This window comes from Lethenteron reissneri, chromosome 30 (genome assembly GCF_015708825.2).
Source record: "Lethenteron reissneri isolate LAM-NWPU_2019-01 chromosome 30, ASM1570882v1, whole genome shotgun sequence".
NCBI classification, from domain to species: domain Eukaryota; kingdom Metazoa; phylum Chordata; class Hyperoartia; order Petromyzontiformes; family Petromyzontidae; genus Lethenteron; species Lethenteron reissneri.
Genome location: NC_083808.1, coordinates 13,221,173 through 13,248,818, shown reverse-complemented (window position 1 = coordinate 13,248,818; position 27,646 = coordinate 13,221,173). Strand labels below are relative to the sequence as shown.

The following is a 27,646-nucleotide window of genomic DNA, read 5'->3' as shown; positions in this document are numbered from 1 at the left end:
CATTGCTCAGGCCGCACGCTAAAAAAACCGATAAGCAATTCATATGGCTCAATTCACGGACAAATTAGTTACACCGGCGTGTGCAACGCGACCCGTGAGGATTCGTCTGCGGAGCAGAAGACAAACAAGAGCAGGGGCCTCACGTTGAATGGTGCCGTTTCACGCGAGGTATATACCCGCCTAGATGTTCCGCTGCTGCACTGCCCCTAGGCCTTCTTGGAAGTCGGCGCACACCAGCCGCCATGCACTGGCGCTCCCGACGAGGGGCGCCGAGGTGGCGATATGTTAACTGCCTCATCTGGGATACAGGAGGTCGTGGGTTCGATCTCACCCCTGACGCCTGCTGTATATTTGGAGTTTCCGCATCTCTCTCCCCGTGGCGGTGTGGATTTTTCTCCGGGTCCTCCGGTTTTTCCCTCCGCATTTTATAATCGAAGTGCGTTTAAGATTATTTGGCTGCTTTAAATTTCCACATGATCTGGAAATACTTCATTGGGCTATCATTTGTGATAGCCAGGTCGTTACTGAAAAACAGCTAGATAGCTCCGTGGGTCGCTTACGGTCGGGGGGAGACTTCTCACGCTGTGAGGCTGCCTGTATCAAAAGCCCGAGCTGGCGGGCGAGAGCTACCCGTAGTTGAAAATAAAACACATCCGGGGTGAGTAACAACATCCCCCACAATTCCCGAAGCGGGTCCCTGAAGTTCGCATTAAAAGAGAGCACCGAATACAGATGTTCATGCCCAATTTCCAATGTCAAACACGTTTGACTTTAGCGGGTGTCGCCAAGAAGATTTTGCACGTGTGCATTGGCCATTTTTGTAGCATTCCTGTTGTGCCGATGTTTTCGGTAAATACTTGGATATTACCCCAAGGCACCTCAAGCGTTTATAACACAGGGAAATAATGTACACGGGGTCAAAAAAAGAGTAAACCGTTGCCCCGTGTTCTCAAATTTGTACGGGGCACAGTTCAACCGATTGCATCCCTGACCTGAGAGTGGAAAAATATCAGAATTCACATCACACGATGCATCCCAACGGTGACTCGCAGACAGAAGCTCTGCAAGTTAAAATCCCAATCAAGGGTTAACATAAGCCCATCATTCCTCAAGCTGTTGCATAAAATGAGGACAAAATGTTTGCAGGAAGTCAACAGCGGTTAACCCACCGGCTCTGTGCCATCAATAGAGATGAGCTCTAGGCCGAATCTTATTTGAATACGGAGACCCTTCAAATCGAATAAGTCAACGTGTGTAACAACAACAACACGTTTGCCAATTAGTCAAATGTTATTATCTCCGACTACTCTTCTTTGTAGATGATTGTGGTCTCAACCTATCTGCACCGAGTCTGCAAACAAATCCGGCAGTCAAGTTTTTTTTTCAGGTTAAAAACAAAACGTTACTGGTAATGCGCCCAACTCTAAATACCTTGGGGTGCACTGACAGCACTTGGGCAATAATCACAAACGTGTGCATCCCGAATTTTCTCACACTTGACCAAGTATTCCTTGATCAAGCAGCACAAATTCGAGATGGTAATAAGAAAAAAAAATGTATACCTCCAATACCAGGCTTATAGAGAACGTCACGACGCATGGCAACCTGCCATGAATAACTGCACCTGGAAATGCACCCTTGTGGATACCGTTGCCGAAAATGCGCCCGAGCAAGCTCTGAATGTAGCCACGAGGCAACCGTTGGAATAAAAAAAAATACCGAGTGAAAATGTGAATAAAGTGGTGGCAGATATGGATAATGAGACTGTTTTTTTACCAGCCTTTACATCTAATGGGCCAAACCAATTGGGAGAACATGACAAAAATTTCGCGCTGGCTGATTCTTGCTAATTCAAGTGCCTCCTTTTGCATCTGAAAGAGCTCCTTTTCCCCTGACCTTTGGGAACATCGTCACCCTTTGGGGTCCACTTATGAGAAACTCCATTCCGCATCCCCCCCCCCCCTCCGTGGCAGTGATAACGATCGCTGATGCGCAGCACCGCTGTGACCACACATTCGACAATGCAGCTACAATTTAGCTTCGAGGATTGCATTAATGAAAAGAAAAAGTTGTACAGAGCACGTGTACGAAAAGGTAATGATGCTCCATTTAGCCACCGTTGTGACAAATGCCCTGACAAAAGCTCTTTTTTGCAAGCTGCATTGAAAATGTGAATGGCTTATATGAGAAGGTGGCGTGGGCAAGCATCACGCCTGGCAGCCTCACTTAAGGCTGAGTCAACCTCGAGAATTTTCCAGACAAGCATAAAGTACTAATCTCGAGTGGTGTGTACTAATATCGAGGAATTGAACCCATGTCACTGCGATTGTAGTGCAGTTGCACGGCTTTGTGTGTGTGCACGTGTGTGTAAGTCTGTGGGGAAGCACGCATCTCTTCAAATTAACAGCTGATTACTAAGCAAACTGGTATGAGGCAAAATAAACACATTTTGAATTACCATAATCAAGACAACAAATGAGCAATATGGGTGAGTGATTATAAATTTACACCTTTGATAGTTGATGAAAACACAAAATACGTGATGTGTTTTGTAATTCTACGTTCAAATAGACACGTTCAAATAGAAGCGCTACTAATTACAGCAGACTGTGCACACTGAGCTCTGTGACGGCGCTTCGCTGTAAGCGTTGTCACGAACGTTTTGTGTGGTGGCGCACGCCTGTGATCCAGTGACTGGGAGGCGGGGTTGGCGGGTAACACACAGATGAAGCCAATGTGAGACATATCATTTTTATTTTATTTCACCACGCAAGGCCCACTGAGCTATGTAGCTCTATTTTCTGAAGGGAGCTTGCCATAGCAGTCAAATACTCTAAACGCACGTCGATTATAAATGTGGAGGACAAAACCGGAGGACACGGAGAAAAATCTACGCGACCACTGTCAGAAAATGCAAACTCTAAATATACAGCTGGTGTCAGTGTTGTGATCAAACCCACAACCTGCTGCATACCAGGCGAGGGAATTAACATCTCGCCACCACCTACCTGAGGTGCAATAAGATACCTCTGAGGAGGCAACAAAGCAAGCAGATTTCTGTCAATCTCTGAAGATACTGGAAACCCTCACTGCATCTCTTATTAAGAGGATCAAAAAATGAGTGTGGCATTTTACTACTGAGTATAGCCCTGATCCACTGACAGAAACTCTGCATTCATATGGCAAGGATTAGTCTCGCCATGATACATATATTGTTAATGCTCCACAAAGTTGTACACTTTTGAGATTGTTTTTCTCATGCGAAGAAGCGGGGGAGCCTCGAGAAAACCCTTGGGAAAGACAGTGGACCTGCAGAAATAGACATTACCATCCTCCGTACACAGCACACAGCACACGCACTCAACATGTAGCCACCTCGGCACGGTGTTTGGGGGGGAAGGGCCCGGCATGCTTTCAATGGGGGTCGACCACCCGCCCGCACGCCGCTCACCGACGCCGGAGTCCGGTGCCGTGCCGGTGGGGCGGGGGGCGAGCGACGGAAGGATCTCCAGCTTGATGCCGTCGCCCCCCGAGCTGCCCGAGCAGGCGAGCAGCACGCTGGCCTCCTCCACGCTCATCTGCTCCACGCCGCTGCCGTCCACCGACAGGATGCGGTCCCCCACGTGCAGGGCACCGCACCTGCCGACAGAAGTGGGCGGGGAGGTGCAAGGATAAAGGAATGGGGATTTACATTCTAACGGAGCACTCAGTGCCTAGAGTCCCATTCCCAGCCGGTCTGGTCAGCGTGGAAGAGTAGACCAAAGACCTCCCTCCTGCGGAGGCCCCTTCCGCCAGCAGTGGCACGAGTAAGCAATTGCATCTTTACCGTTTACCTAAATGCCTCAGCAACTAGAAGCGCCTTCACATGACGCCTCATCGCAGTAAATCCACCCAGCCGGAGTTAGCTTTTCGGCCTAGGAGACCGCCTGATGGCAGCAGTACCTGTGCGGCACAAATTTGGCAAATCTGGACCATGAGGCCGGAAGGCATGCGTAGCGAGCTCTTTTTTTATACAAATTTCTTGTCACAAGATCTTTAACGTCCTCCGAGAAGCAGACAGCGGATATTAATAGCGAGTACCCCCGTAGTGTCAACCAGGGCAGCTGTTGTCTTTAACCGAAAACCTCAGTAACCAACGTGTTACCGCTGGGCCGTGTCACTGCCCTGAGTGGCATTTGTTTATTCACCGATTGAGTCAGAAATAAATTTGGTCATGCCGTCATTGTCGACACCATGCCTGGTTAGTTTGCCCTCCATCCACTCTACCTCTCTCCCTCTCTAGTCTGTCTATTTATGTGTCATGAAGAGGGCCATTGCCTGAAACGTTGCCTATAATATACTTTTCATTTTAAGGCCACAGTGTCATTGATTCATGTCTTGGGCTTTTGTTATTATTTGTCCTTGTGCACCACTGCCAACGCAGCAGTATCACCAGATCGCTCTAGGGTCGACAGAATACCAACCTGTAGGAAAACGCCAGCAGTTATTTAAACACACTGGTTCGCGTCATAAGGATGTGGAATGTTGACCCACAGGCATGAGCACCATCCAATGTTCAGTTGAACCACTTTGCTCTCTCGTAGCTTTCGTGTTATCATGTGCATGTGCATACGTGCACTGTAAAGTTCAGACAAAGCCTTACATACTTGTTTAAGCACCTATCGATGTTCTAGTGAACTGAAGCTTTAGCGAGAGGTGAGCTGTCTGGGTTTAAATAAAGTGTTCCCTCGCAGCCATGGGTCCCATCACAGCTGCTCGCGACTCGCCGGGTGGCTGGGACATGATTGCATGGCACTCAATACTGACCCTGCCGCCCCCGTGGAGCCAAATGAAATTGTGGAGTACTCTTCTCCCGACAGCTTTTGGGTCAGCCAGTCTCTGTAGCCGTAATTAAAAGGGCAATTGTTTTCAAGTTGGGCATTATCATACAGAGAGACAAAAGTGCAGCAATCACAGCGAGACTCAGTTAGCTTCAATGACAGCCGATTCACAAATGAGCCACAGGAGATTGCACAGAGAGAACGATTGAAGTGATGTCACTGACTGGAAATATTTTGGGATGCGACCTGATTAGAGAAATTTCTCGAATGTGATAACTTTTTGTTGTTGTTTGTGCCTTTTGTTTTGTTGTTGTTTGTGCCTTTTGTTTTGGTGCCATTTGTTTATTTGTTTATTTATGTTTTTTTTTTATTTTGCTTGGTCGTCGGGGGTTTCATTTGCTTGGTAGTAGGTGTATATAGGATTTGAATAATGTACGCCTCGGTGAAAATTGATTCAATTAGCATGAATGATGCTATATAAAATAAAAGTACTATTATAGTGGCCACTTTGTAAAAATAGGTATTAATTCAGCTACCACGTTCACAAGTTAATGGGTGTAGGCAGGTCAAAAGGTCATCAGGCCAAGAGGACACCATTTCCTGCACCTCCGATTAGCACGGTTGGCTACGTACAGAGCGAAAAAAGTTCAACATAAATACATATGTAGTGACTGATTCAGAGACACTAAGAGTAGGAGGCACTCTGTTTATTAACAGCCTAAACAGTTCACACTTAAGTAACTACGGTTCCCAGTTAGGGCAGCTGGTAGACCGCCTGACTGACGACGCCGAGATGGTGAAGACGGAGACGGTGACGAAGACTCCAGCAGCACGACGGGAGCCCACTCCAAACCACAGCCTCGAGGTCCCCTCCCGGGGCCCCTCTTATGCTGTCAGCGTGGCCTGGCTCCGCCCCGGCCACGCCCCTCTTCTGGAACCTACCAGTGGGTGCTCGATGTGCCCCTTCCGTAACATTTCCCCTACATTCCTCTCTCTGGTCTATCACGTGACCTGCTGTCAGTCAGGGCTGCTGGAGATGCAGATCCTCTTCCCTACCAGCAACCAGCGCTATGCTGCGAAGTGACCGATTCTATGTCACTACACATACATAACCAAAGACAAAGATGCCACCAGATTTCACCATCAATTCCATCCTTCTCCAAGAGCCCAAGGCTGCTGCAAGTTTGAAACTGACCTCCAAGATCTGATCTCACAGTATCCCATGCACTGGCTTTAAATCTCCCCTGGGTCATGACAGTGATAAAAGGTAAAGGTGCAGCCCTGCAATTGTTTGATCGTGCAATTGCTTTCAGAAGGGCCTCCACTAGACCAGTGGCTCTCAACTGGGAGTACACGGACCCCTAGGGGTTAAGTGGCAATGTCCCAGGGAGTTCGTGAGGTGATTTACAAATGTGTGAAATTATATCATACATGAGAGTCATTGGTGAATAATCATGTATTAATCTACCAATATAAAATAACTACTAGGACAAGTAAATCTATATGGTAACCGAGAACGATGTAAAATACCTTTCTAAACTCACTGGTCATGAACAATTCGGGTTTCCAAGAGTAACCAGCGAATGCGAACAAATTACACTGTGTAACAACTATTTTTTATTTTTTGTTCCTGCATAGTAAGTGTTATTTCCTAATTGCTTCTTCCTCAAAAGTACAGAAAATGCTATTATTCCCCACAAACTTTGCTTTTGTGACCAGAACAGTGATATTTTGAAATGTACCTATTTTCAATGACAAAACGGGTGAATTTGTGTCATTTTGTTTAGATAAAGTAAAAAAAAACATATGAATCAAAATTAACATGTATTTATACTAAAGTAATAAAAAACATTACTACAAAAGATTTATAAGTGAGTTTTTCGAAATTTACGATTATACTGTTAATCACTTTCACGAATCAGCCCCTAAATGTAGTCTCCCGTCATGTTCTCGTTATACTGTCCTTGGTAGCCGCATTCAAAGTCCAGTATATCCTGGTGAAAGTGCTCGCCTTTCTCCTCCGAGTATGCTCCCATGTTCTCCTTGAATTGATCAAGATGAGCATTAAGGATACGGACTTTGAGGGACATCTGACAGCCCATTGTGCCATAGTTCTTCACCAGAGTCTCAACCAGCTCCACGTAGTTTTTGGCCTTGTGATTGCCCAGGAAGCCCCGAACCATTGCGACAAAGCTGTTCCAAGCCACTTTCTCCTTACTAGTGAGCTTCTTGGGGAATTCATTGCACTCCAAGATCTTGTTTATCTGTGGTCCGACGAAGACACCGGCTTTGACCTTTGCCTCAAACAGCTTAGGAAAGAAGTCTTGAAGGTACTTGAAGGCTGCTGACTCCTTATCTACAGTTCTGACAAATTGTTTCATGAGGCCCAATTTTATGTGCAGTGGTGGCATCAGCATCTTCGGGGGTCCACCAGTGGCTCCCACTTGACGTTGTTCCTCCCCACAGAGAACTCTGTCCGCTGTGGCCAGTCCCGCCTGTGGTAGTGCGCCTTGGTGTCTCTGCTGTCCCAATGGCAATGATAGCAGGGAAACTTGGTAAAACCGCCTTGGAGACCCATCAGGAATGACACCATTTTGAAGTCTCCGATAACCTCCCAGTCATACTTATCATACTTCAAGGCGTCCAGCAAGGTCTTGATGCTGTTGTCATCCTCCTTGAGGTGCACCGAGTGAGCCAGGGGAAGAGACGGATACTTGTTACCATTATGGAGCAGCATTGATTTGACGCTCCTGGATGAGTAGTGAATGAAGAGGCGCCACTCATTCTGGTTACAGGCGATTCCGATTGCCTAGAACAGACTGGTCACATTGTGGCAGAAGCAGAGCCCATCTTGACGGGTGAAGAATTTGCAAAAAGGTTGGTGACGCTTCCTTTGATCTGTGACTTGCACACTTTTATCCAACAAGTTCCACTGCTTGAGCCTAGACGTGAAAAGCTCGGCATTGGACTTGGTGAGACCAACATCTCTGATCAAGTCGTTGAGGTATTTTTGGTTGGGGTTATAAAAATACATTTATTTCACCCATGACTAATGTGTAAGAGATTCTCGCAACATTTTTCATATATGATATATTTTTTTAATAACATTGAAAATTGTAAAACATTTTAAAATTAAAAACTTCAAAATTGTAAAAAATAAAAAATAAAAAAATTCGAGCAAAAATTGTCCATTAATTCTTCCAGAGTTTTGTTGCATTACTTGCAGGTGAAATGAGGTGCCCAGGGTTTGTCTTTATCCCTGACAGGCATGCCGACATATGCCTTGGAGGCCTCACACATCTTAGCAGATGCTTCCACATAGTACTTTTTCACGCTTGTCTTGATAAATTGGCCGCAGACATAGCAAAATGCGTCTGCCGGATGCTTGCAGCCTCTTGATGCCATCTCAGAAAAATGCAGATATTTATTCACTTAGGCAGCTAGGAATTAAACTGAACTGGTGGGCTTAAGGCCCCTGTATTTATACTACTATTTATACTAATATTTATATTACTGAAAAGTTCTAGAATATTCTAGAAGTTACTACAAGTTTACTCAGCACTTAATCTATCTGGAATGTTCTGGAAAATAGGTAAATTTCTAAATATCACTATCCTGGTCACATAAGCAAAGTTTGTGGAGAATAATAGCCATTTTCTGTACTTTTGAGGCATAAGCAATTAGGAAATAACACGTACTATCCAGGGACAAAAAAAATGTGTTACACAGTGACATCAAGTTGGCCCAATATGCAGAGAAGGAACTTTTTGAAGAACAGTTGTGAAGACTTTCATGGATAAAGATGCAAAATGACCATGAGTATTGTTACAGAACTATCCACGACAATATTACCTTGCAATCACATCAATCAGCTTGAAAATAATCATAAGTAAAAGTGTATCCCTGTTAAACTGAGCAATGGTTAGGGCTAATCGCTCTTGATGACCCTAAAAGTAGCAGCCATTCCATATTCCTATGGCAGGGGTGTGTTTTGAACAACTCTGAATTACTTCTCATAAGTACTGTTCATTTTATTAACCCCATATGATGGACTGAGTTAACCACTGACCAGGATTTCACCTCACAAGATCTGTACGTGTAGCATGTCAGGGGAGATGTAAAACATTTAGTTTGATTTAAATTGAATAAATAAAAATACGCAATTCCATAATTTCAAAAGCAATCGCCATAATTTAATTAGACATTCAAAATAATGAAACGGGGATACACATGATTTGAAGCTTTCGTGACTGCAGGAATCCATACTCTTTGGTTCTTTCGGTAAAGCCACATTACTTTTCTATCGACGTGACTTTACTGAAAGAACCAAAGAGTATGGGGATACACATCTTTCAAAGCATAACCTCTCACACAGGTTTTCGAATTCGTGAACATTTCCAGTGTGCGAAGTGTGTTTTTTTGTACTCACATGCAACACATTTGCACGCGTGGTGTAATTAATCAAATTGCTTCAGTACGAATCCCAATGCTCGTCACGAACCGAACGTCTGCTTAAAAAAAAATAATTCTGGTGCCGGCTTGTCACAGACGGCCGCGTTTCCGTAATATTTCTGCTCGTATTGGAACGTGGTGCCATATAACATAAGCCTTGCGAAAGCGTCCGATACCGATCGATGGGATTCCTGCTATCCCCTCACAAACGGCCCGACAGGGCACGCAGCGCAAAAGCCCCGGCTCACTCACTCGCGCCCCCGGCACGAGCCACACGCGTCGCTGACACGGCCGCATGGCTCATTACGCTGATGAGGCATTGTTTTTGGATAAAGACCATTTGTCACCCGCTGTCAGCGCATCAGCAGGAACACAGCAGTTCTCAGTAATTACCACACATCATTCAGCCCGCGACGCTGCAGCGCAGGGCTTCGGTACTTTACCGCTCCTGATGTCAGCGGCCCGCGTGAGTAATTGAATTGAAAAAAAAATCCTCATCGATCGCTCCCCGTACTTTAGCTTCATAAGCAGTGGCACGGGTGGCATGGCTGCAGCCACTGGGTTTCGTGGGGGGACCCGGACAATCCCCCCTCCCAGCACATTTAAAATATGGCTTTGGAAAAAATATCATGGTATTTTATTTTCTCTGTTCAACGAGGCGACGTAAATGCAGATTTATGCTGATGACTGAACTTTTACGGATGCAGTGGTGCAACGCATGGTTGGCTCGGTGCTGAGTCAGTAGTCAGTAGTTTCGTAGCTGTGAAATAATTGTTGTGCAGAAGCTCGGTTTGGGTAAATGTACGTTTGAACAGGGGTTGTCAGTACTGTTAATAAAAAAACGAGTTTATTTGATCAGGTAAGGCTCACTGAGTTATGTAGCTCTTATTCAGAAGCGATTCTTGCCACAAATGATAGTTTAACGAAGTGACTCATCGCGTGTAAATGTATAGCAGCCAAATTCTCGAAACGCATATTGATTCTAAATGTGGAAGCAAAAACCGGAGGACCCGGAGAAAAATCCATACAACCACAGGGAGAGAGACACGCGAACTCCAAATATACAACAGGCATCAGGGTCGGGATCAAACCCACGACCTCCTGTATACCAAGCGAGGTAGTTAATATCTTGCCACCGTGGCGCCCCTCATAATCAAACGTTGCGAAAAGTGATTTTTGAGAGTGGGAGCAAATAACGGATCACTGTGCATCTGTATTCTAACCATTATTAATTATAATAATCGGGACTCTTTCGCTAGCGGGACACTGGCCGGCAGGCTTGCGGAGCATGGCCCTGGCAGGTGGTGGGTGGCGGTGTGGCACCTCTCGGCGATGCTGGCCGGCCGGATCTTGTCGATGACAAAGATCTGCTTCATTCCGCACGATTCCTTGGACAGCGAGATGCCCAGGTTGGCCCCGGATGTCTTGCGTATCTCGACGAGCAGCGGGCCCGTGGCATTCTGCACACTCTCTGCCGAGCGCCGTGGGGGGAGAGAGGACCGTGCACTTATCAGGCATTGTGGGGACAAACGGGGGGGGGGGGGGCAACTTGAAGTGTCTCCATACTCCGACGAGTGTTGAGCTGCACTCGGGCTACTGTAAAGAGATCTTGGCGCCAGTTACAGGAATTTTAGCTTTCAGTCGTCAAACTGTGGAGATTACGTCCCAAACCACGGCACTGCCCGGGAAGGCAGTTGTATTGAGAGGGGCAATCACCCTCCCCCCTTGAGACCTCAAATATTGAAATTGTATTGATATTTAAAGTAGAGTTTATGTTGTTTTTATTTAATTAGGCCCTCATTCAAAATGCTTTAAATTATGGGAGTGCCCTTGGGAAGTTTCAAAGTCCCCCTGTGGCATCACTGCACATAATGCCAAATGTGCACCTCATGCATAGCATATCTTTTTATTTATATTAAAAACAAAAGTGTTAGGTTATTGCAACATCCTTAGGTTTTCACTCTAGAGACTCTTTGACCTCCACCGTGCGAATATGTAAATGTGCACGCACTCGTTCGCTAACCGCATTGGCTTTCCCAGCTTGTTTTCCAGAGGCTGAAAGGTTATGCACAGAGATGACTAATTAACATTTGCGAGAGGATCATCCATCATCATTACTCATCTCAGACGAAAGAGAACGGGCGCATGACACGCAGGGTAACAGCTAAAGTGCCCTTTGCGCCTTACATAAATAAGCAATGGAAAACAATATATGTGACAATGGACTGACATTTACCCACGTGGCAGAATCAGTCTACAGTCGTCCGATGTAATTGAGGAATCGTGTGCCTTACTCGATTAAGATGTGATCATGGCCACTGCCACTTATACCAAACGACACAGATTTTGGGGCAAGTGTTTTCAGCGAGCACCTATGAAGGCCGGCACGGTACACAATGGGATGGGTGGCCAGCACCACGACTCACAACCATTGTCACCAATGGCGATGTTTACACATGGCATCAAGTACTCATTTGAGGCTGAGTCGACCTAGGGACGGCTTAGGACCAGTTAGGATAATGGTAATTTGTGTTGGCTGTCAGCGGGAATTGAACCCGGGTCGCTGGGTCCGTAGTGCAGCGCGCTAACCGCTACACACTACCGCTCCCCTACGCCACCTCCGTTTAGCACGGTTGACTACGTACGGTGCAAAAGAAGTTCAACATTCATCCATACCAGGCCTCTCACCATTACTCCCTTCACAAGAGCCGGACACTGTAGCACACTTACAGTTTCTGGCGTCTCCTCTTCATTCACCTCTGCGCACCCCTTTTCAATGCCTTCTTCGGTTCACGATAATGAATATTTTATCCTTATGGCGGTATCCCGGGGTACCAAATAATACAAAATGGCCGAGGCAATTAAATATTTTATTTCTGGGACACTTTTTTTCCCAGGGGTGTACTTAACTCCGCGACCGGGGTACCAATCAATCCGAAATCGGTGCCACTCCGCGATGTCGAAACGCAGCGAGGATGATTGCGCTGAAACCCTGAACGCTCGTACACACCGTAGTGGTGCATGGTAGTGTACAGCTCGTCGAGATGAGTCGATTGCCGCATCACCGACCACCAACAGACTAAAAATGACTGCATCACATGTGAGAGCCGGGGTACTATTGTACCCCGGGGTACCGCCATAAGGTTAATTTCTGAGTTGTAATATTCCTATATATTAAATGTGTAATGCGGGCGTAAACGGCCCTCCGGAGGTGACGTCAGGAGGGGAGGAGTTAGGTCACGTGGGGGGGTGAGGGGTTAGGCTATAGAAGGAGGGGAACCGGAAGAGGACGGGGAGTGACGGGGAACCAGGAACAGAGAGAGGCCACGAAGGGCGAAGCGGAGGGTGGCGAGATCGCCACGAACACGGGGGAGCGAGGATCGGCACCGTTGGCCAGCGGTGACCGACCCGAAGCAGCGAGGAGGCTGCAGTCAGCAGCGGGGCTGCACAGAGAGTCAGCAGCGGGGCTGCATACAGAGTCAGCAGCGGGTCTGCATACGGTAGCAGCCAGAGGGTCTGCACATAGGGGTAGCAGTGGGAGTCTGCATAGAGGTAGCAGCGAGTCTGCAGGGAGGAGGTTACAGTAGATGAAGCAGAGAGTCAGAGGGAAGAAGAAGCTATAATAGCAGTGAATAGCCGGGGGCTACAAATACAGAGTTATAACAGAGTGCCGTGTGGGTGAAGACGAGAACCCAATAAAAGACACGAAGACAGAAGGAAGTGTCCGAGTCCATTTATTACACTGGAGTCAGAAGTGAAACGGCATGGCGAAACAACTGAGGAAAAAGAATATCCCATCTCCGGCGTCGGCTTCATCATCGGACGACGACAATCTTCCTCCTGAGGTCGGCTTCACTTCGGCGGAAGGAGAGATCCGTGAGGGCCCGGGTGTCGAGGAGGTTGCCGCTGCGTCCGCCCCGTCTGCGTTGAAGAACGAAGATTTAAGATGGACCCGAATGGCGGAGCAGCTGGCGACTCTTAAAACCGTCATCACTGAGTTGTGTGACCTTGTCACGCCAAAGGCGGCGTTGGAGGGGGACGGTGGTGATCGGCAGGAGCCCGGATTGTCTTCGATGGCGCCGCCATCGGCCACGCGGCGTGAAGACGCCATCTTGGGCTTGGCGCACCACGGAAGGCGGGAAGCCGCCATTTTGGGGCCGCCGCGAGGATCGTCCGCCATCTTGGCGACACCGCGTTGCGACGCCTTGCTGAACTTACCGCCGGAAGAGTCAGCGACGGACGGAAGCAGGCCAAGGGGCCGCAGTCGTCACCTTACAACCGTCAAAGAGTTCTCCATCGGGGGCGATTGGAGTGCGTTCGCCTGTAGATTTTTGGCGGCGGTACGTACGGCAAGGTGGACGGACGCTGAGGCACTGGAGGTGCTTCCGACTCTTCTTGATGATGAGTCCGTTCGTTTTTTCCGCTCTATAAAAGCTGCGAAGAAGAAAACTCTGCGTGGGGTGTTCGATGAAATGGCGGACGCGTACGAGCCACCGGATGACGCCCATCGCCGCTTCGTGCAGCGGCAACGCGCACCGGAGGAGTCGCCTGTAGCGTACAGGGGCGCCGTGTTGGAACTCGCTATGGCCGCTTACCCGGAGACGGAGCCTGACCTGCTGGAACCTCTCATCTTGGGGAAGATGTTGGAGTTATCCCGGGATCTGGGCATTCCTATGCCGGCGTGCGGTCACGAAAAACTCACGTCCCGGGCCGCGGCCAAGTGTTTGGACGCCCAGTTCAATCTCCGCCGCTGGAAACGAGTCACGGCGTGGACGGGCGGTCCTGTCGTCGATGGGGGGGCCGTAGGGTGAGACCCTACAAAGGCCGTGTACGTGCCGGATGCGACCGGCCCAAAGGAGTTGTCGGCCGCCTCCACTCCGTGGCCGGCTCGAAGCGGGCCAGGGCCGCGGGCTCCGCCGCCGGCGCGGCCGCGTCGGGACGGGGTGCCCGCTGCGCGCCACCCCGACGTCGACTGCTTCCGCTGCGGCCGTCGGGGCCACTATGCCAGGGACTGCTGGGCCCGGGTTCCGGGGCCGCCCCAGCAGGAGGCCTCGACAGCGGACGCCCCAAAGAAAGACCCTCCGGCACAGACAAGCCGGCCGTGACAGCGCAGGGAGGAGGACGTTCCGCTCGTGGGACGTCGACTGGAGCCGCAGAACCCACGGGACCTGCAGCTCTTCCTATCCCTCCGCGGACGCGAGTACGGGATGTCTCTGGACGCGAGCGGGACAGTGGCGGGCCTCCAATGGCGACGGAAGAACTTGCGCCCGTCGCCCCTAAAACCCTTCCACGTTCCCGCTCGGCGGGTGGTCTGCCGACCGTCCGGGACGGCCCGGCTGCCCGTACTCGCTCGAAATCCCTCACGTTTCGTTGAAATTGTATTGTGTTGTGTTCTGGTTATATTGTTGTTGCATGCTTCGTGTCTTTTTACGTGTTGGCCCTTTACACCCGCATTTCTTGTCAGGTTGCAATTCAGCCGAGGTCGGCTGGATTTTCTTTATGGGGGAGGGTGATGTAATGCGGGCGTAAACGGCCCTCCGGAGGTGACGTCAGGAGGGGAGGAGTTAGGTCACGTGGGGGGGTGAGGGGTTAGGCTATAGAAGGAGGGGAACCGGAAGAGGACGGGGAGTGACGGGGAACCAGGAACAGAGAGAGGCCACGAAGGGCGAAGCGGAGGGTGGCGAGATCGCCACGAACACGGGGGAGCGAGGATCGGCACCGTTGGCCAGCGGTGACCGACCCGAAGCAGCGAGGAGGCTGCAGTCAGCAGCGGGGCTGCACAGAGAGTCAGCAGCGGGGCTGCATACAGTCAGCAGCGGGTCTGCATACGGTAGCAGCCAGAGGGTCTGCACATAGGGGTAGCAGCGGGAGTCTGCATAGAGGTAGCAGCGAGTCTGCAGGGAGGAGGTTACAGTAGATGAAGCAGAGAGTCAGAGGGAAGAAGAAGCTATAATAGCAGTGAATAGCCGGGGGCTACAAATACAGAGTTATAACAGAGTGCCGTGTGGGTGAAGACGAGAACCCAATAAAAGACACGAAGACAGAAGGAAGTGTCCGAGTCCATTTATTACAAATGCACTAAATCATAACCTGCAGCCCTCCTTCAAACGACTGCAGGAGGAAGGCCTGCTCCGCACGTTGTTTCGGTTGTGGTGGTTGCTTAGCCATACTTCACCACGTTGGTCAGTGCGGGTCGGTGAAGTGGACGGCCCATGACCAGTTCACATACTTACGACCGATGATGATATCCAAGGCTGGGAATTGAACTCGGTTCACTCGACTCATGTTGCAGTGTGCGACTCGCTGCACAACTACCCCACCACCCAAACCATCCCACCACTCCACCACACCATCACCATCACACCCCCCCCCCCTCGCCATCAACCCACCACACCACAACGCCATAATGTACACAATAATTCTAATATCCATACACCTTGTCTGGCTAAGTATAAAGTGTGTTTATGGTGAAGGTACTGTGCATTTGCTTCTATTTGTATTAATTCCGTTTTTACATGTGCTCCTTCATTTTATTGGACCAAAAAATAAAATAAGTGTACAGTTCAAGCGTTGCTTCATCACATCACGAGAGGAATATGAGTACATCTTTAAATGATTCATGCAGTGTAATGAATTTATAGAAAAGTTCATGAAACGAGTTTCTATCTGACCACGTTTCTGCAAGCTCCTGCTGCTGCAGAAATGACCGGACAACGACAAACGTCATCTCATCGCAACCAGAAGGACCGTCAGGACGACATGGGATACATTACTGGTTGGCTGACCTTAGACCGTTGAGAAATGCAGAAGAATGCAAGGGTCATGTGAATCCCTGTAACTCAACTCACAAATATAATGGCGGTTCATGACTGCGCCTGTAATTATATAATCCGCCGCACACCGCGACGGAGCAGAAACTCTTGGGGGTGAGGGGGGGCACAAAACGTGACCCATGGAAGTGGAGTTGGGGCTATCAAGGAGCTGCAGAGCGAAGCTGCAGGGAAATGACCGAGATAAGGTTTCGATTTTTTATTTATAAAAAAAAAGTTCATTTACGTCGCACAAACGAGCTGTGCTGACGTGACTTTTTTTTGTCACAAAGGACTTTTACTGTTTATAGTCTTTTTATACGAGTCTAATAAATGTAAACAATTATTTGACGTAAAATTACATCAGGTTTGTGCCATTTGGGCCTGATAACGTTCTTAACCTTGGTTTAACACATAGTCGGGCTTTCGCGACCAATATTTTGCATAAGAGGTTTTTTTTGGTTATATTGCGTAAATATATGTCGTTAAACCCGCCACCAACCGACAGCCAATTAGTCAGGTTTGTCACGTAAACAAAACATGCCAATTCGTTACTATTGTGTTGGTGAGTAATCACACATTTACAGTTATACCATTATGGATTCTTAACCTTGTATCTGCGCGAATTATCGTGGATTAATTTATCCACCAGACACTTTCCGCACATGCCCATAATGAATGAATATCATGTGGCTAATTCCTCCCGTAATCCGCGACACACCACGTTGGTGCCCAGGGATTATGGGTCTCACCTCCTTGGTGCGCTGTGGATTACCGAACCTGCGCTATGGTCCCCGCATATCAATGCGGATAACTGGATGATGATGAGGAGGAGGCTGTCGCACGGGTATGTCACTACGCGGGTTGACGTCCACTCACAATATACCACCGACACACATGTGCGCGCATTTCATTACTTATTTTCCCTTGTGTATCTGGTGCTCTCACCATATGAAAGTCACGTGCAAAAGCATTTGCTAAAAAAATAGATTGGACGTCCGCTGTCAAAGACATTTGTATCACAATGCATTGAGGGCAATCGACTGATTATAACTGAGTCCCCCCCCCCCGCCCAGCCTTCTCTCTACACCGAGGGCCGGGACTCTCACCGTTGGACGTCGTTTCTCCGTGGCAGCCCACGCCGTCCGGAATGCCATCATCCCACTGCACACTGCCGGCGGCAGCGACAGCAGTGTTCAATCTACGCCGACTTTCAAGAGATGCCTCGAGGCTCGAGCTCTCTTGGTTATCGCACCTCAAGAGACAAATTAATTTATGTCTGTGAAATATATTTAGCACGTTAAAAATTGCATGAAGTAGCAGTGGCTTTGGGAAAATTTCAGCCAACAGTGGATTAACCATGGCTGATGATGCTGATCCGTATTATATCAGAGATGCGCTTTTGTACCCAGGGAACGTGCCTCTTACCCACATAAACTGTGGGTGTAATATATCTCATCGTTGGCATATTAGCTCAAGAATGTGCACACCAGCGAATGTGTCTCCTGACTGCCTCACATGTGGGCACTGACTTAACAGGGCAAGTGTGTGCTAACAAGGGCAGCAGAGGGCAGGGGTCCAATTCAATGTGTCACATTCCCCCCCCCCGCTCCGCAACGGTAGTCTTGCGACGTTGCTTCATCCCTCCCACTCATCCCCGTGCCCGTCCATCTCTTCCTCACCCCGGGGCCTGGTGGCCTCCCCCACCTCTCTGGAAGTGGGGTCAGGTTTCAGGATCTCTTCCACTCCTTTGGCAAACGTTTTTCCTCATGTAAACCTCAGGCCTGGCTCGTCCCAGTGTTTTGTAACACAATGCAGCCAAATCTCCTTTCGTATCCCGTCTCCCTTATGGGTTCAACTTAGTCGCACACTTAGACTCGGAGGCAGCGCATTTATTACTTCAACACAATGGGGTAACATTACCTCTTAACAAGACAACGACCTAGGGTGGTGACCACCCTGGCTAACTACGCAAGTTACAGGATAACGATCAACTTCGGACTGGGACCAACAGCATACTGCCCGGGTCCACGTGCTGGAAGACTTGAAGATCGAAGATCGTAGAAAGGGTTTCTTCCCCAGGGCGGACAGCCAAGCTCCCTCTCGGGACTCGGCTTATATTCTCTCCGGCGTGTCCGACTCCATCCCTGGCCACGCCCCTTTTCCAGAACTTTCAGGAAGAACCTCGGTTCCCATCATGTGACCCTCACAGCCCCCTCTCAGGTCCCCTCTGTCATTCTAACCGGTCACGTGTCCTGCCGGGTCAACCAGGCTGTCATGGCCTTACCCGACCTTCCCTTCATGTCGGTACTGCACTTACAGCCTGGTGACATTTAGCGATGTCACTACACACACACCGTGCCCCTCTAGGGCCGGTACTGCACTTACAGCATGGTGACATCCAGCAATGTCACTACACATATAAAACAAACCTGAAAAGACTGTTGGGGCAAGTGCTGGCCACCCACCCCATCGTGTACTCCCAACGTTGTTTATTCAAGACTTAAAATGTTTCATGTTTCATGTGACCCACATGTTTATCAACCACCTCCACCACCAAACAAAAGCAGTCTTTGCTGTTGGAAAGTTTCTGCACATCCGTGTGGAAGGCTGCAGAATTTGTAAACTGATAAATATAGACACAACAACGTTAATTTCTGGGTGCAGTTTGAGTTGCATGTATGTTGAACTTCTTTCGCACCATACGTAGCCAACCGTGCTTCTTGGAGGTGCAGGGAAAGGACAACAAATTAAACGATAAAATCAGTTCTAAAGAAAGTTAAAGATAGTTTTCAATCTAGATTAAAAAGTGCATAGCTCCAGTGGCTTTCTAATATCAGAAGCAGTGGCGGCTCGTCAATAGAGGGCGCAGGGGCGCCGCCCCCATCAATATTCAAGAAATATACATATGCAAAATTTATATAAAAATACATAAATAAAATATTTTTTTCATACGATGTGCCGGCTGGTAGTAAGAAAAGCATCAGCATTTAATAAAAACTGGCTTTAATCGGTCAACTATTTTCTATGTTTTTCAATGTGTTTCATGCGGGGCGCCGGACAAATGGATGTCTATGTGAGACTTTACATTTTCGGACAGCATGTGACCTGAAGCTGGTCTCTAATTGGTTTCTTAAAGATTCTCCTCGGGGCGCAAGTCGTTGCGTCCCTGGCCAATCAGAATTGGATACATGTTATTTTATCCAATCTGATTGGTTCTCGTCACCTGTCATTCAAATTTACGCTGTAGGCCACTACTGCGAGTGCGAAGGCGACACCACTTTGACACTTGCTAGGCTGATCAAATTTTTTGTGTAAACAATGGCAGCAGTTCATCCAAATTCTGTAATTTATTTACAAAAAAACCCTTTCACAAGGCTTTCGCTGGAAGAAATAAAAAAGATAAAGGATCTCGGACCGGACCAACCCGATTTACAAATCCAGCAGCAGGCCAGTGACAGAGGACGAAGCTACACACGAAGCTTCACCCGCGCTTGTTATGAGAAACGGAGGTGGCTGGCTGGATGTGATGTTAGCAATTCTCTTTTTTGTTTTCCCTGTCTTTTATTTCAAAGTGTCGGCACTGAAGTTTTGTGGACAACGACGGGGGTAAGAGACCTCAAACATCTCTCTGACAAATGCAAACGTCATGAAAGTAGCCGCAGCCATATTGATAATAGCATGAAACTAACGTTTTTATGTTCAAGTAGGAAACATGCTTTTTGGAACTTTGGTCTGAAATGTATATAAAAGAGAAACATTTATGTTCAAGTAGGAAACATGCTTTTTGGTACTTCTTTTGGTCTGAAATGTAAATAAAGATCATCAAAATTTATATTCAAGTAGTCAAAATGGTTTTTGGTACTGCTTTATATTTATTTGCCCCCCTCAATAAAATAAAAAAAATGCGCCCCCCCAAAAATAAATATCACCAGCCGCCACTGATCAGAAGTAAGAGTTAAACTCTTGACTTAAAGCTTTCATGAGTGCAGGAATTTATATTCTTTGGGTCTTTCGGTAAAGCCACGTAGATAAAACAAATAATAAAAAAATGACAATATCACGACGTTTCGATCGCAACACAAGCAATCGTCTTCAGGTGAAAAATATAGCGGGAGAGCTGCTGAGAATATACGCTATATTTTTCTACAAAACTTCGTGATATTGTTATTATTTTTATTATTTGTTCTATCTATGTGGCTTTACCGAAAGACCCTAAGAATAAGTAAGATCTTTCCAGGCGGCCGCAGAAGCGCATCTGAAAGCGTGCAATGCGGTGACCATCTTTGTTCGATGGCTAGAAAAATCAATCGGTCTTGGGTTAACCAAATTTACAATAATTACCTAAAAATCGGTTCAAATTTGTACATATAGCTCATTATCTCAAAGATAGCAAACCGAACGCCTCCCGTGGTGGCCAACAACGAGTCACGGCAGGGCCACTGCTAACGTGCCCGCGAACACAGCAGTTAATGGCAGTGGAATTGGTTGAGGGATTGCGGCCACTGTAATTTTTAACGCCCTTAGCTAAAAAGTCCTCCCCCTCCCGCAGTATTTGTTGTACATTTATTCAAAACGGCGTGGGGGGTGTTCCAGAGTAAACGGTTTTTAGGATTCGCTCCAAAAAAATAAATGATCAATTGCGGTTCTGGTTTCCGCTTCAGTTCAGTTCCGACTCCCAGGTCTGTTGAGACTGGAGATACGCGCATACTTTTTTTTTTACACCCAACTGACGTCGCGGTTTTGGATGCATCAAGAACAACGTTCGCTTGCACATTACCGCCTAACCTCCCTCTCGTGTAAAAGCGCCGTCTTTCCAACGCACTTTCAATCCACTTTTCCCTTGTTTCAAAAACCCTTCTCAGCCCCGAGAACCTTCCTCCACGGCTGCTGTGGGTTCCCCACTCATTGTGCCCACGAGTGAAAGGGCGCACGTCAGTCAACAGCCGCACCTGGCTGCAGGGAATTAAGAAACTCACGGGAGATTTTACCCACCCTTGACCTCTCTCTTCTAAAATATCGATGCGTCCTGCCCAGCGGGTTGTACTGAAATCCGTTTCTCTTCAGAGGCAGTTTTAAATTGCTAAGACAGTCTGATCTTTTTTTCTCTCGTGCTTTTTCATCTGAGGGCAGACTGCCTGCAATTTATTGTAGCAAATTATTTTTTCAGAATAGTGGAATTAAAGTATCTTTTCCATTTTGAAAAGTAGTAGTACATATTTGAGCGACAAATTACAAACCGCATTTAATTGCAAAGCACAGCAACGTGGGTATAAATAAGTGTCACTGTGTAGATACTTCTGGTGCCACTGTGACAGAAATTAGTGACCTGTATTAAACTACACATATCAATGAAACTGAAGGTGCAGAATCTATGTCGATAAGTTTGTATCGACATACTAATAAATACACTTTGTTACGACACAAATCAATGGATTAGAAACACTGAGTAAACCCAGTAAAAGCAGAACGTTGGCCCAACGGTTCCAACCACATGGCCCACATGGCCCAATGTTGCATGCATCATGGGAAGTAATTCCATCACCTGGCCAAGGTGGCCCAAGCGAAAAGTTCAAATCTCCATCGGGGAGGGTGCGACAGACTCATACCCCCTCCCATGGTCCACTGCCTTCTCCTCAAACGGATCGACCGCGTCAGGCCTGTGTGCCTCGAGGATGCTTTCGCCTGGTTGTTTTCGCGACCCAACGTGTTGTTCCTGTTACAATAAAAAACCTTTACTAAAAATGTTATTTGTTCTTTAAAAAATCTCCACGGGAGATTAACGGAGCCCATCAGCCACCCAGGGGCAATGGAACGAGGGCCACGTTGTCGGAGGTCAACAGCGGTTCCCACCATAGCAATGTGGAGTTTCCACCGCTGGCTCAGAGCGGACGACAGAGATGAGTGCTGCACCAATCGCCTCTCATCAGGGAAATAACTTTGAGTGGTGACTTAATTGCCAAGACTTTCTACTGTATTCAAATAACAACAAAACGTGTGACGTCAAATTGGACTGCTTAACGTATATCTAAATGTCTACCACATGCCTCGTTAAAAGTGTTACACTAACTAAAATAAACACAGCCTTCAAGGATAAACTAAGACTCCTGGTTAATGACATTTACAGGAGTGGTAATCTCATTGCTGCTCGTGGTCAGCAGACCTCAACATTGGCATTCAGTCTGAACATATTGGCATACTCAGGAACAGAATCAAATTTCACACAGATGCAAGGGTGAATTCACATTAAACGATCTCACTATGCCAAAACAAATACACCAGCGAATGTGTTGACTTCTGCTCTTGTTTCTCACAACACTCGTGCAATGATCAAACGGAACAATTGTAACCACGTAGGTATTTTTAAACAAAGTCAAAAAGGAAAAGTGTCCCCCTGCTCAAATGAGCCAAAGTACAGCCCTGTTTCTCCTATAACGCGGTAGTTGCATTCCTGAAGAACACCGCGTTATGGAAAATTCGCGTGATTATGAATAAAATATAACATAGGGTAAATCACAGCCCGCGATAACACGTGAGAGGCGCACGCAGGCTAAACAAAGACTGAGGTGCGTGGGTAGCATCCAGCAGCATCCAGCAGCATCCTGCCTTGTGCGATGCTACGCCGAGGCAGCCGTACATCCATTTCTTATTCCTACTCACGCGACGTCGTTCTGTTCACTCGATCTTGTTATATCCAAATCGCATCCAGCGCTATAAAAAAATGTGTTCCCTAATACATTCATCGCGTTATATATGCATCGCATATATATGTAACGCTGCGTGTGCTGTTATGAAAACAGCACGCGCAGCGTTACAGGAAAACGGAGACTGTAATGATAATGATGCCCATTTGGCCAGCACGGCTGCACCACCAATGGGCGGTGGGTGGGCTTCGTGGTGGGGATCGATCAATCTGTCGTTGACTTTCCAACAAAGTGGTACAGTACTTACTTTACTCAACTTTGAGAGATGACTCCGAATTTTGATATTGCCTGTGAGTAGAGCTTTTTAACCGAACTGATTGAGGGCTGGATACCATAAATAAAAATACCGTAACATATCTTCCGTATTTTTTTCAGATCTCTTATAATCCACTCGAAGGACTCCCATCATGGTTGCCTGACCACACTTCACCACTTTGGTCAGTTAATGAAGGGGGGCCCCGTTTAGATGTTACTTGTCACTGATGTTAACGATCTCTGAGAAATTATCTCGGGTCACCGGGTTCAAACAGCGGTGCCACTCACGATCACTGCGTGGTGAAGTATGGTAAAAAAACACATATGACCCTAATGGTGCTGGGACGCCTTCATCGAGCAGTGGATTGACAAAGCGCTGCACGCTATGTATTCATTTTATTTGTGTGTGTGTGTATGCTGCTGTTGGAAATGGAGCAGTGCAATGCCATCTGCTGCAATGGGGGCATGAAAGAGCCCGTGACATCATTGGCAAGGCAGGCGCAATTGCGTGGCATGTTCAAGTGTGTCATGGCCAAAACCTCACCCGTGGACATTAACCAGAAGGTGAATTATGAGAATGGAATATTAATAATCTCCCCTTTTACGGTTAAGTGCATCTCTCCTCCGCAAAGTGGTTATTTTATAAGTGGGCTCTCACGCAGAACTAAGCAGAACGGGCAGATTTATCTAATCGTAAAAATGCAACAGTTGATATTCTTGGGTGCACGCGAAGGATTAACTCATCAGATTTCATAGACCCTATGGGCATAGTACATTTGTTAATTTCCCTTCCTCACAGTCCGCAAGCCAGTCGAATTGAAGCTTGCAGCTCATTCCGTACAATGGCGTTGCATTGCACTGCCTCTTCCCGATCGCGTTACGTCCAGTTTGAAAGTGACGCTGATCTTGCTTCTTAGACGCTCAGTAGTTTTAGACTGCACGGCCACATCTTTCAGAACACCATCCCTTTGCAGATAGCTGCAGCAAAACACACTCCGTGCACCCATTCGGAATACAAATGCCGTGTTTGGGGTGGTGGTGGTGGTGGTGACAGGCAATTGGACCACGACACTGGCACACAATGGGCAAATGCTCGTGAATAGAGAGACCCTCTTAATGGTTCTGCTGCCCTCTCCAGAGGAATGGGCTTAGGATGATCCGGTGCTTACCAGCTTACAGGGTCACATGACACTGGGTTAGGCGCACGACCGCTCCTCTCCACAGAGGTAATGCTCGGCCTTTAGGGGCCCATGCCAGAAATATATTTGGGCCTCCCCCACCCCACAGACCCCCAAAGTGATTGGATAAAAGATAAATAGACAGGAGATAGAGATGTGGTGAGATGGCAACAAACATAGATCAGAACTCTCGTTTTGCGTATGGAAATATGCTCTGGAGCTAGATGCCAATGTCGAGGCCTGCTAGCCATGACGAGAGGGCTTCAGGACGGAGTTCAGGTAGCTTTGCTGTTCCTCCTCCTCCACTGAAGGAGCGCAGGCGACAGTGGTTTACTCTACAGTCCATGGTTTTGGTTGCAAGGCCACGATCGCACTGTGGCTTGCCGTTCATTTTACATTTACGAAAGAGACGCAGTTGTGTAGTCAAGAGAGAGGAGATGCAGAGAATGGACAGATACGGAGTGAGATGACAGAAGAGAGATGCGGACAAGATAGAGATGTACAAATGAGAGAGATGTTAGAGATGTCGTGAGAGAAGACGGTAACTTAACACGACAATAAGTATATTCACGTGAGAATGAGAGATGTATTTGAACTAAATGGAAAAAATTATTGTGAGGGAATGCGTTCAAATGACATAAAACCCTTAACTACTGCCCTCAGTCGTGTGCAACAAGTACTGTACAGGGACTCATCTACTTACGAACGAGTTAGGTTCCAGAGGTCTGTTAGTAAGACGATTTGTTCGTAAGTCCAACTTTACTCCTGTCGATTCCAACCATGTTGTACGGCATGTACACTAAACATGGGGGATGGCTTTAAAAGTTGTATAATCTCCTGTAGATGTAGATGCCACTGGTTCTTCATGTTCTGCAGACGTAGATGCCACCACCGCAATCTATTGCGTGGCGGTTGAACTTACGACTCTCGGTCCGAATGGGCAACTGGACACACGGACAGGTTTGTACGCATATCTTGAAAGTTCGTAAGTCGAATGCTCGTAAGTAGAGGAGTCCCTATACATTACTTGTTAAGCGCACACTGCTGCCCTTTATGGAGGCACACACAACCAAGTGTACTCACCCAGCTGCCCCTTTAAAAAACAGCCCCGAAGCATTTCAATCTTTAACCGCTCCGAGATGTCTGGAAGTCAATGGGTGCGGGTCCCGTCCACCGCTGAATCTCGGAACGTGCGAGCGGTTCAGCGTTAATTTTATGTAGGGAGGCGTAGTAGCGCAGTTGTTTTCAAAGACATTGTTATCACCACAGAGAACTGTAGCGACACGATCGCTCTCTACAGTGTGTCTGCCGACCTGAAGACGATTCAGTTATTTTATTTTAGTTTCTACGTACGTATACGTCACCAAAATGTAATAATAGGGTTTTTCCCCTTTTTTCTGGCAACAAAACTGAAACTTTTTTTTTACACGGAATCATGTCTGCATTACCCACAATACTTGTGGTCAAAATGCAAACAAAAAACACACTCTGATAATGTATGCATTGTCCTTGAAACTGATTGGTCCACACCAGAGACGGCTTTCTTTTGAGCCTCGTCTCAATTAGAGCTAGACCAGAGGACGCCAAAAGGCGTACAGCTCAAAGACAATCAGTTTCAAGACAATGCATATATTATCAGTGTTTTTTTTTTGCATTTTGACCACAAGTATTGTGGTTAATGCAGACATGATTCCTTGTAAAAAGGTTTCAGTTTTGTTGCCAGAAAAAAGTGGAAAAACCCTTATTATATTTTGGTACTGGCAAAGGAGGTCTAATGACACCAAAATGTAATTGGAAGAAAAAAACAGATGACGTATCAGAATGGGATGGGAAAGGGTTAAGCCCATCGTGCTGGCCTTTACAAAACAGCAGACACACATCCTTCAAGCCACACCCTGCTGCCCACTGTGCATCGTGGGCTCACTCCAAACTGACACTGTTGGCCTTGATAAAGACACAGACAGCAGCGTGTACAGCTACTCTGCTGCCCTTGATAAAGACACACACAGCAGGGTATAGCTACTCTGCTGCCCTTGACAAGGCAGTGCTAACAGCTGGCATCTCGCCACTTTGCCTGCCCCATCTCCGATTCAACTCTTCTTCCTGCGAGGCAATGGAATCAGGGTATTTAGATGCTCTTGCAAAGACTGCGTGCCCCATGGTATCAACAAAGCACCTGGCTGTCTGTCCCCCTGCCGCCACCCTGGCAAATTTATCCCAAGCTCCCTGAGGCTCGAATCCCAACGCCTCCTCCAATGAGCAGGTGCGAAATCCTCCCTCCAAAAAGGAATATTTCTCAAGCCCATGAGCGTAAGTCATTGTTGCCTTACGTTAATGTGTGTGTGGGGTGGGGTGGGAGAAGTGTTTATTCATCCTTTTAATTTTATTTATAACGCCTCTGCGCTGCACGGGCACCGTAAGCAGCGCGCGATGGTGCGCTAACGTGTGGACGTGATGCAATGCAAACACCTTCGCCTGTATAAAGGCCTCTCGTCGCTGTATCTTTTGTGTTCAGAGACTAGGAATGTGATTGACGTCTCAACGTTACTAACAGGTAAACTAGTCACATGCTCATTTAAAACAAAAACTGGTCATTATAAAACAATTATTTTTTGTAAAAATGTAATTCCCATCAGGCCCATTTGTCTTAAATCTGGTATCCAACTCTACCTCTCTGGCCTCTGTTCACGTCCTATCAAGAAGGACCATTGCCGGATATTACGGCAATTAAAAAAAAAATTGTATTTAAAGGCCACAGAGTTATTGATGACTTTGTTGATTTGTTGCTGTTAATTGTGCTTGTGCACCACTGCCAACGCAGCAGCATCGCCAAACAATTCGTCTCATAAGTGGAGCTGAAGACCTGGGGATGGGTCATCACCATGCATTGGTTGCGGCCAAATGTATGTCGAACATAAACGGAGTGTAGGGGAAAGAGTGAAGGCGAGTCTGTAGTGGCCAACATACCTATCGGAGTCACAGCTGTCGACCGTAAACACACGTACACAGAGTATGCCAAGACCTACTGTGCCTATTCAGTGACAGCCGTGATGTCACTATTTAAGACCGAAAAAGGAGGACTTCGTCAAAATTCTGGCTAATCGCCTGATGAAGCTGCTGGTTGTAATCACCAGCAAAATATCGTACTCGAATTAGAAATGTTGTGGATTTACTCTCCAACACACAACCGGTGGGCTGAACCAGTAACTAATCAGCACGTTTTGTGTAAGTGACAAACCTTACTAAATTGGCTGCCTTGAGTTGGTGGCGGGTTTAACGACACATTTATATCTTCTTGGTTCTTTCGGTAAAGTCACGTAGAAGGGAAGTAATAAAATAATAAAAATAAAACATAATAAAATAATTCTCACGACGTTTCGGCTACAACGCAAGCAGCCGTCTTCAGGCAATGTAATCCCCCAAAAAAA

At 47.3% G+C, this 27,646-nt stretch overlaps 1 protein-coding gene across 3 annotated transcripts in view; it reads right to left on the bottom strand.

The window, feature by feature from the left end:
• LOC133349539 (glutamate receptor-interacting protein 1-like) overlaps window positions 1-27,646 on the bottom strand; it is a 334,917-nt gene that overhangs the window by 105,045 nt on the left and 202,226 nt on the right. For all 3 annotated transcript variants that reach the window (XM_061563083.1, XM_061563082.1, XM_061563084.1), the window contains 2 exons: window positions 10,596-10,743; window positions 3,452-3,639 (listed from right to left, as the gene is read on the bottom strand). In XM_061563083.1, the coding sequence (XP_061419067.1) occupies window positions 3,452-3,639; window positions 10,596-10,743 (336 nt within the window). The remainder of the gene's footprint in view (window positions 1-3,451; window positions 3,640-10,595; window positions 10,744-27,646) is intronic.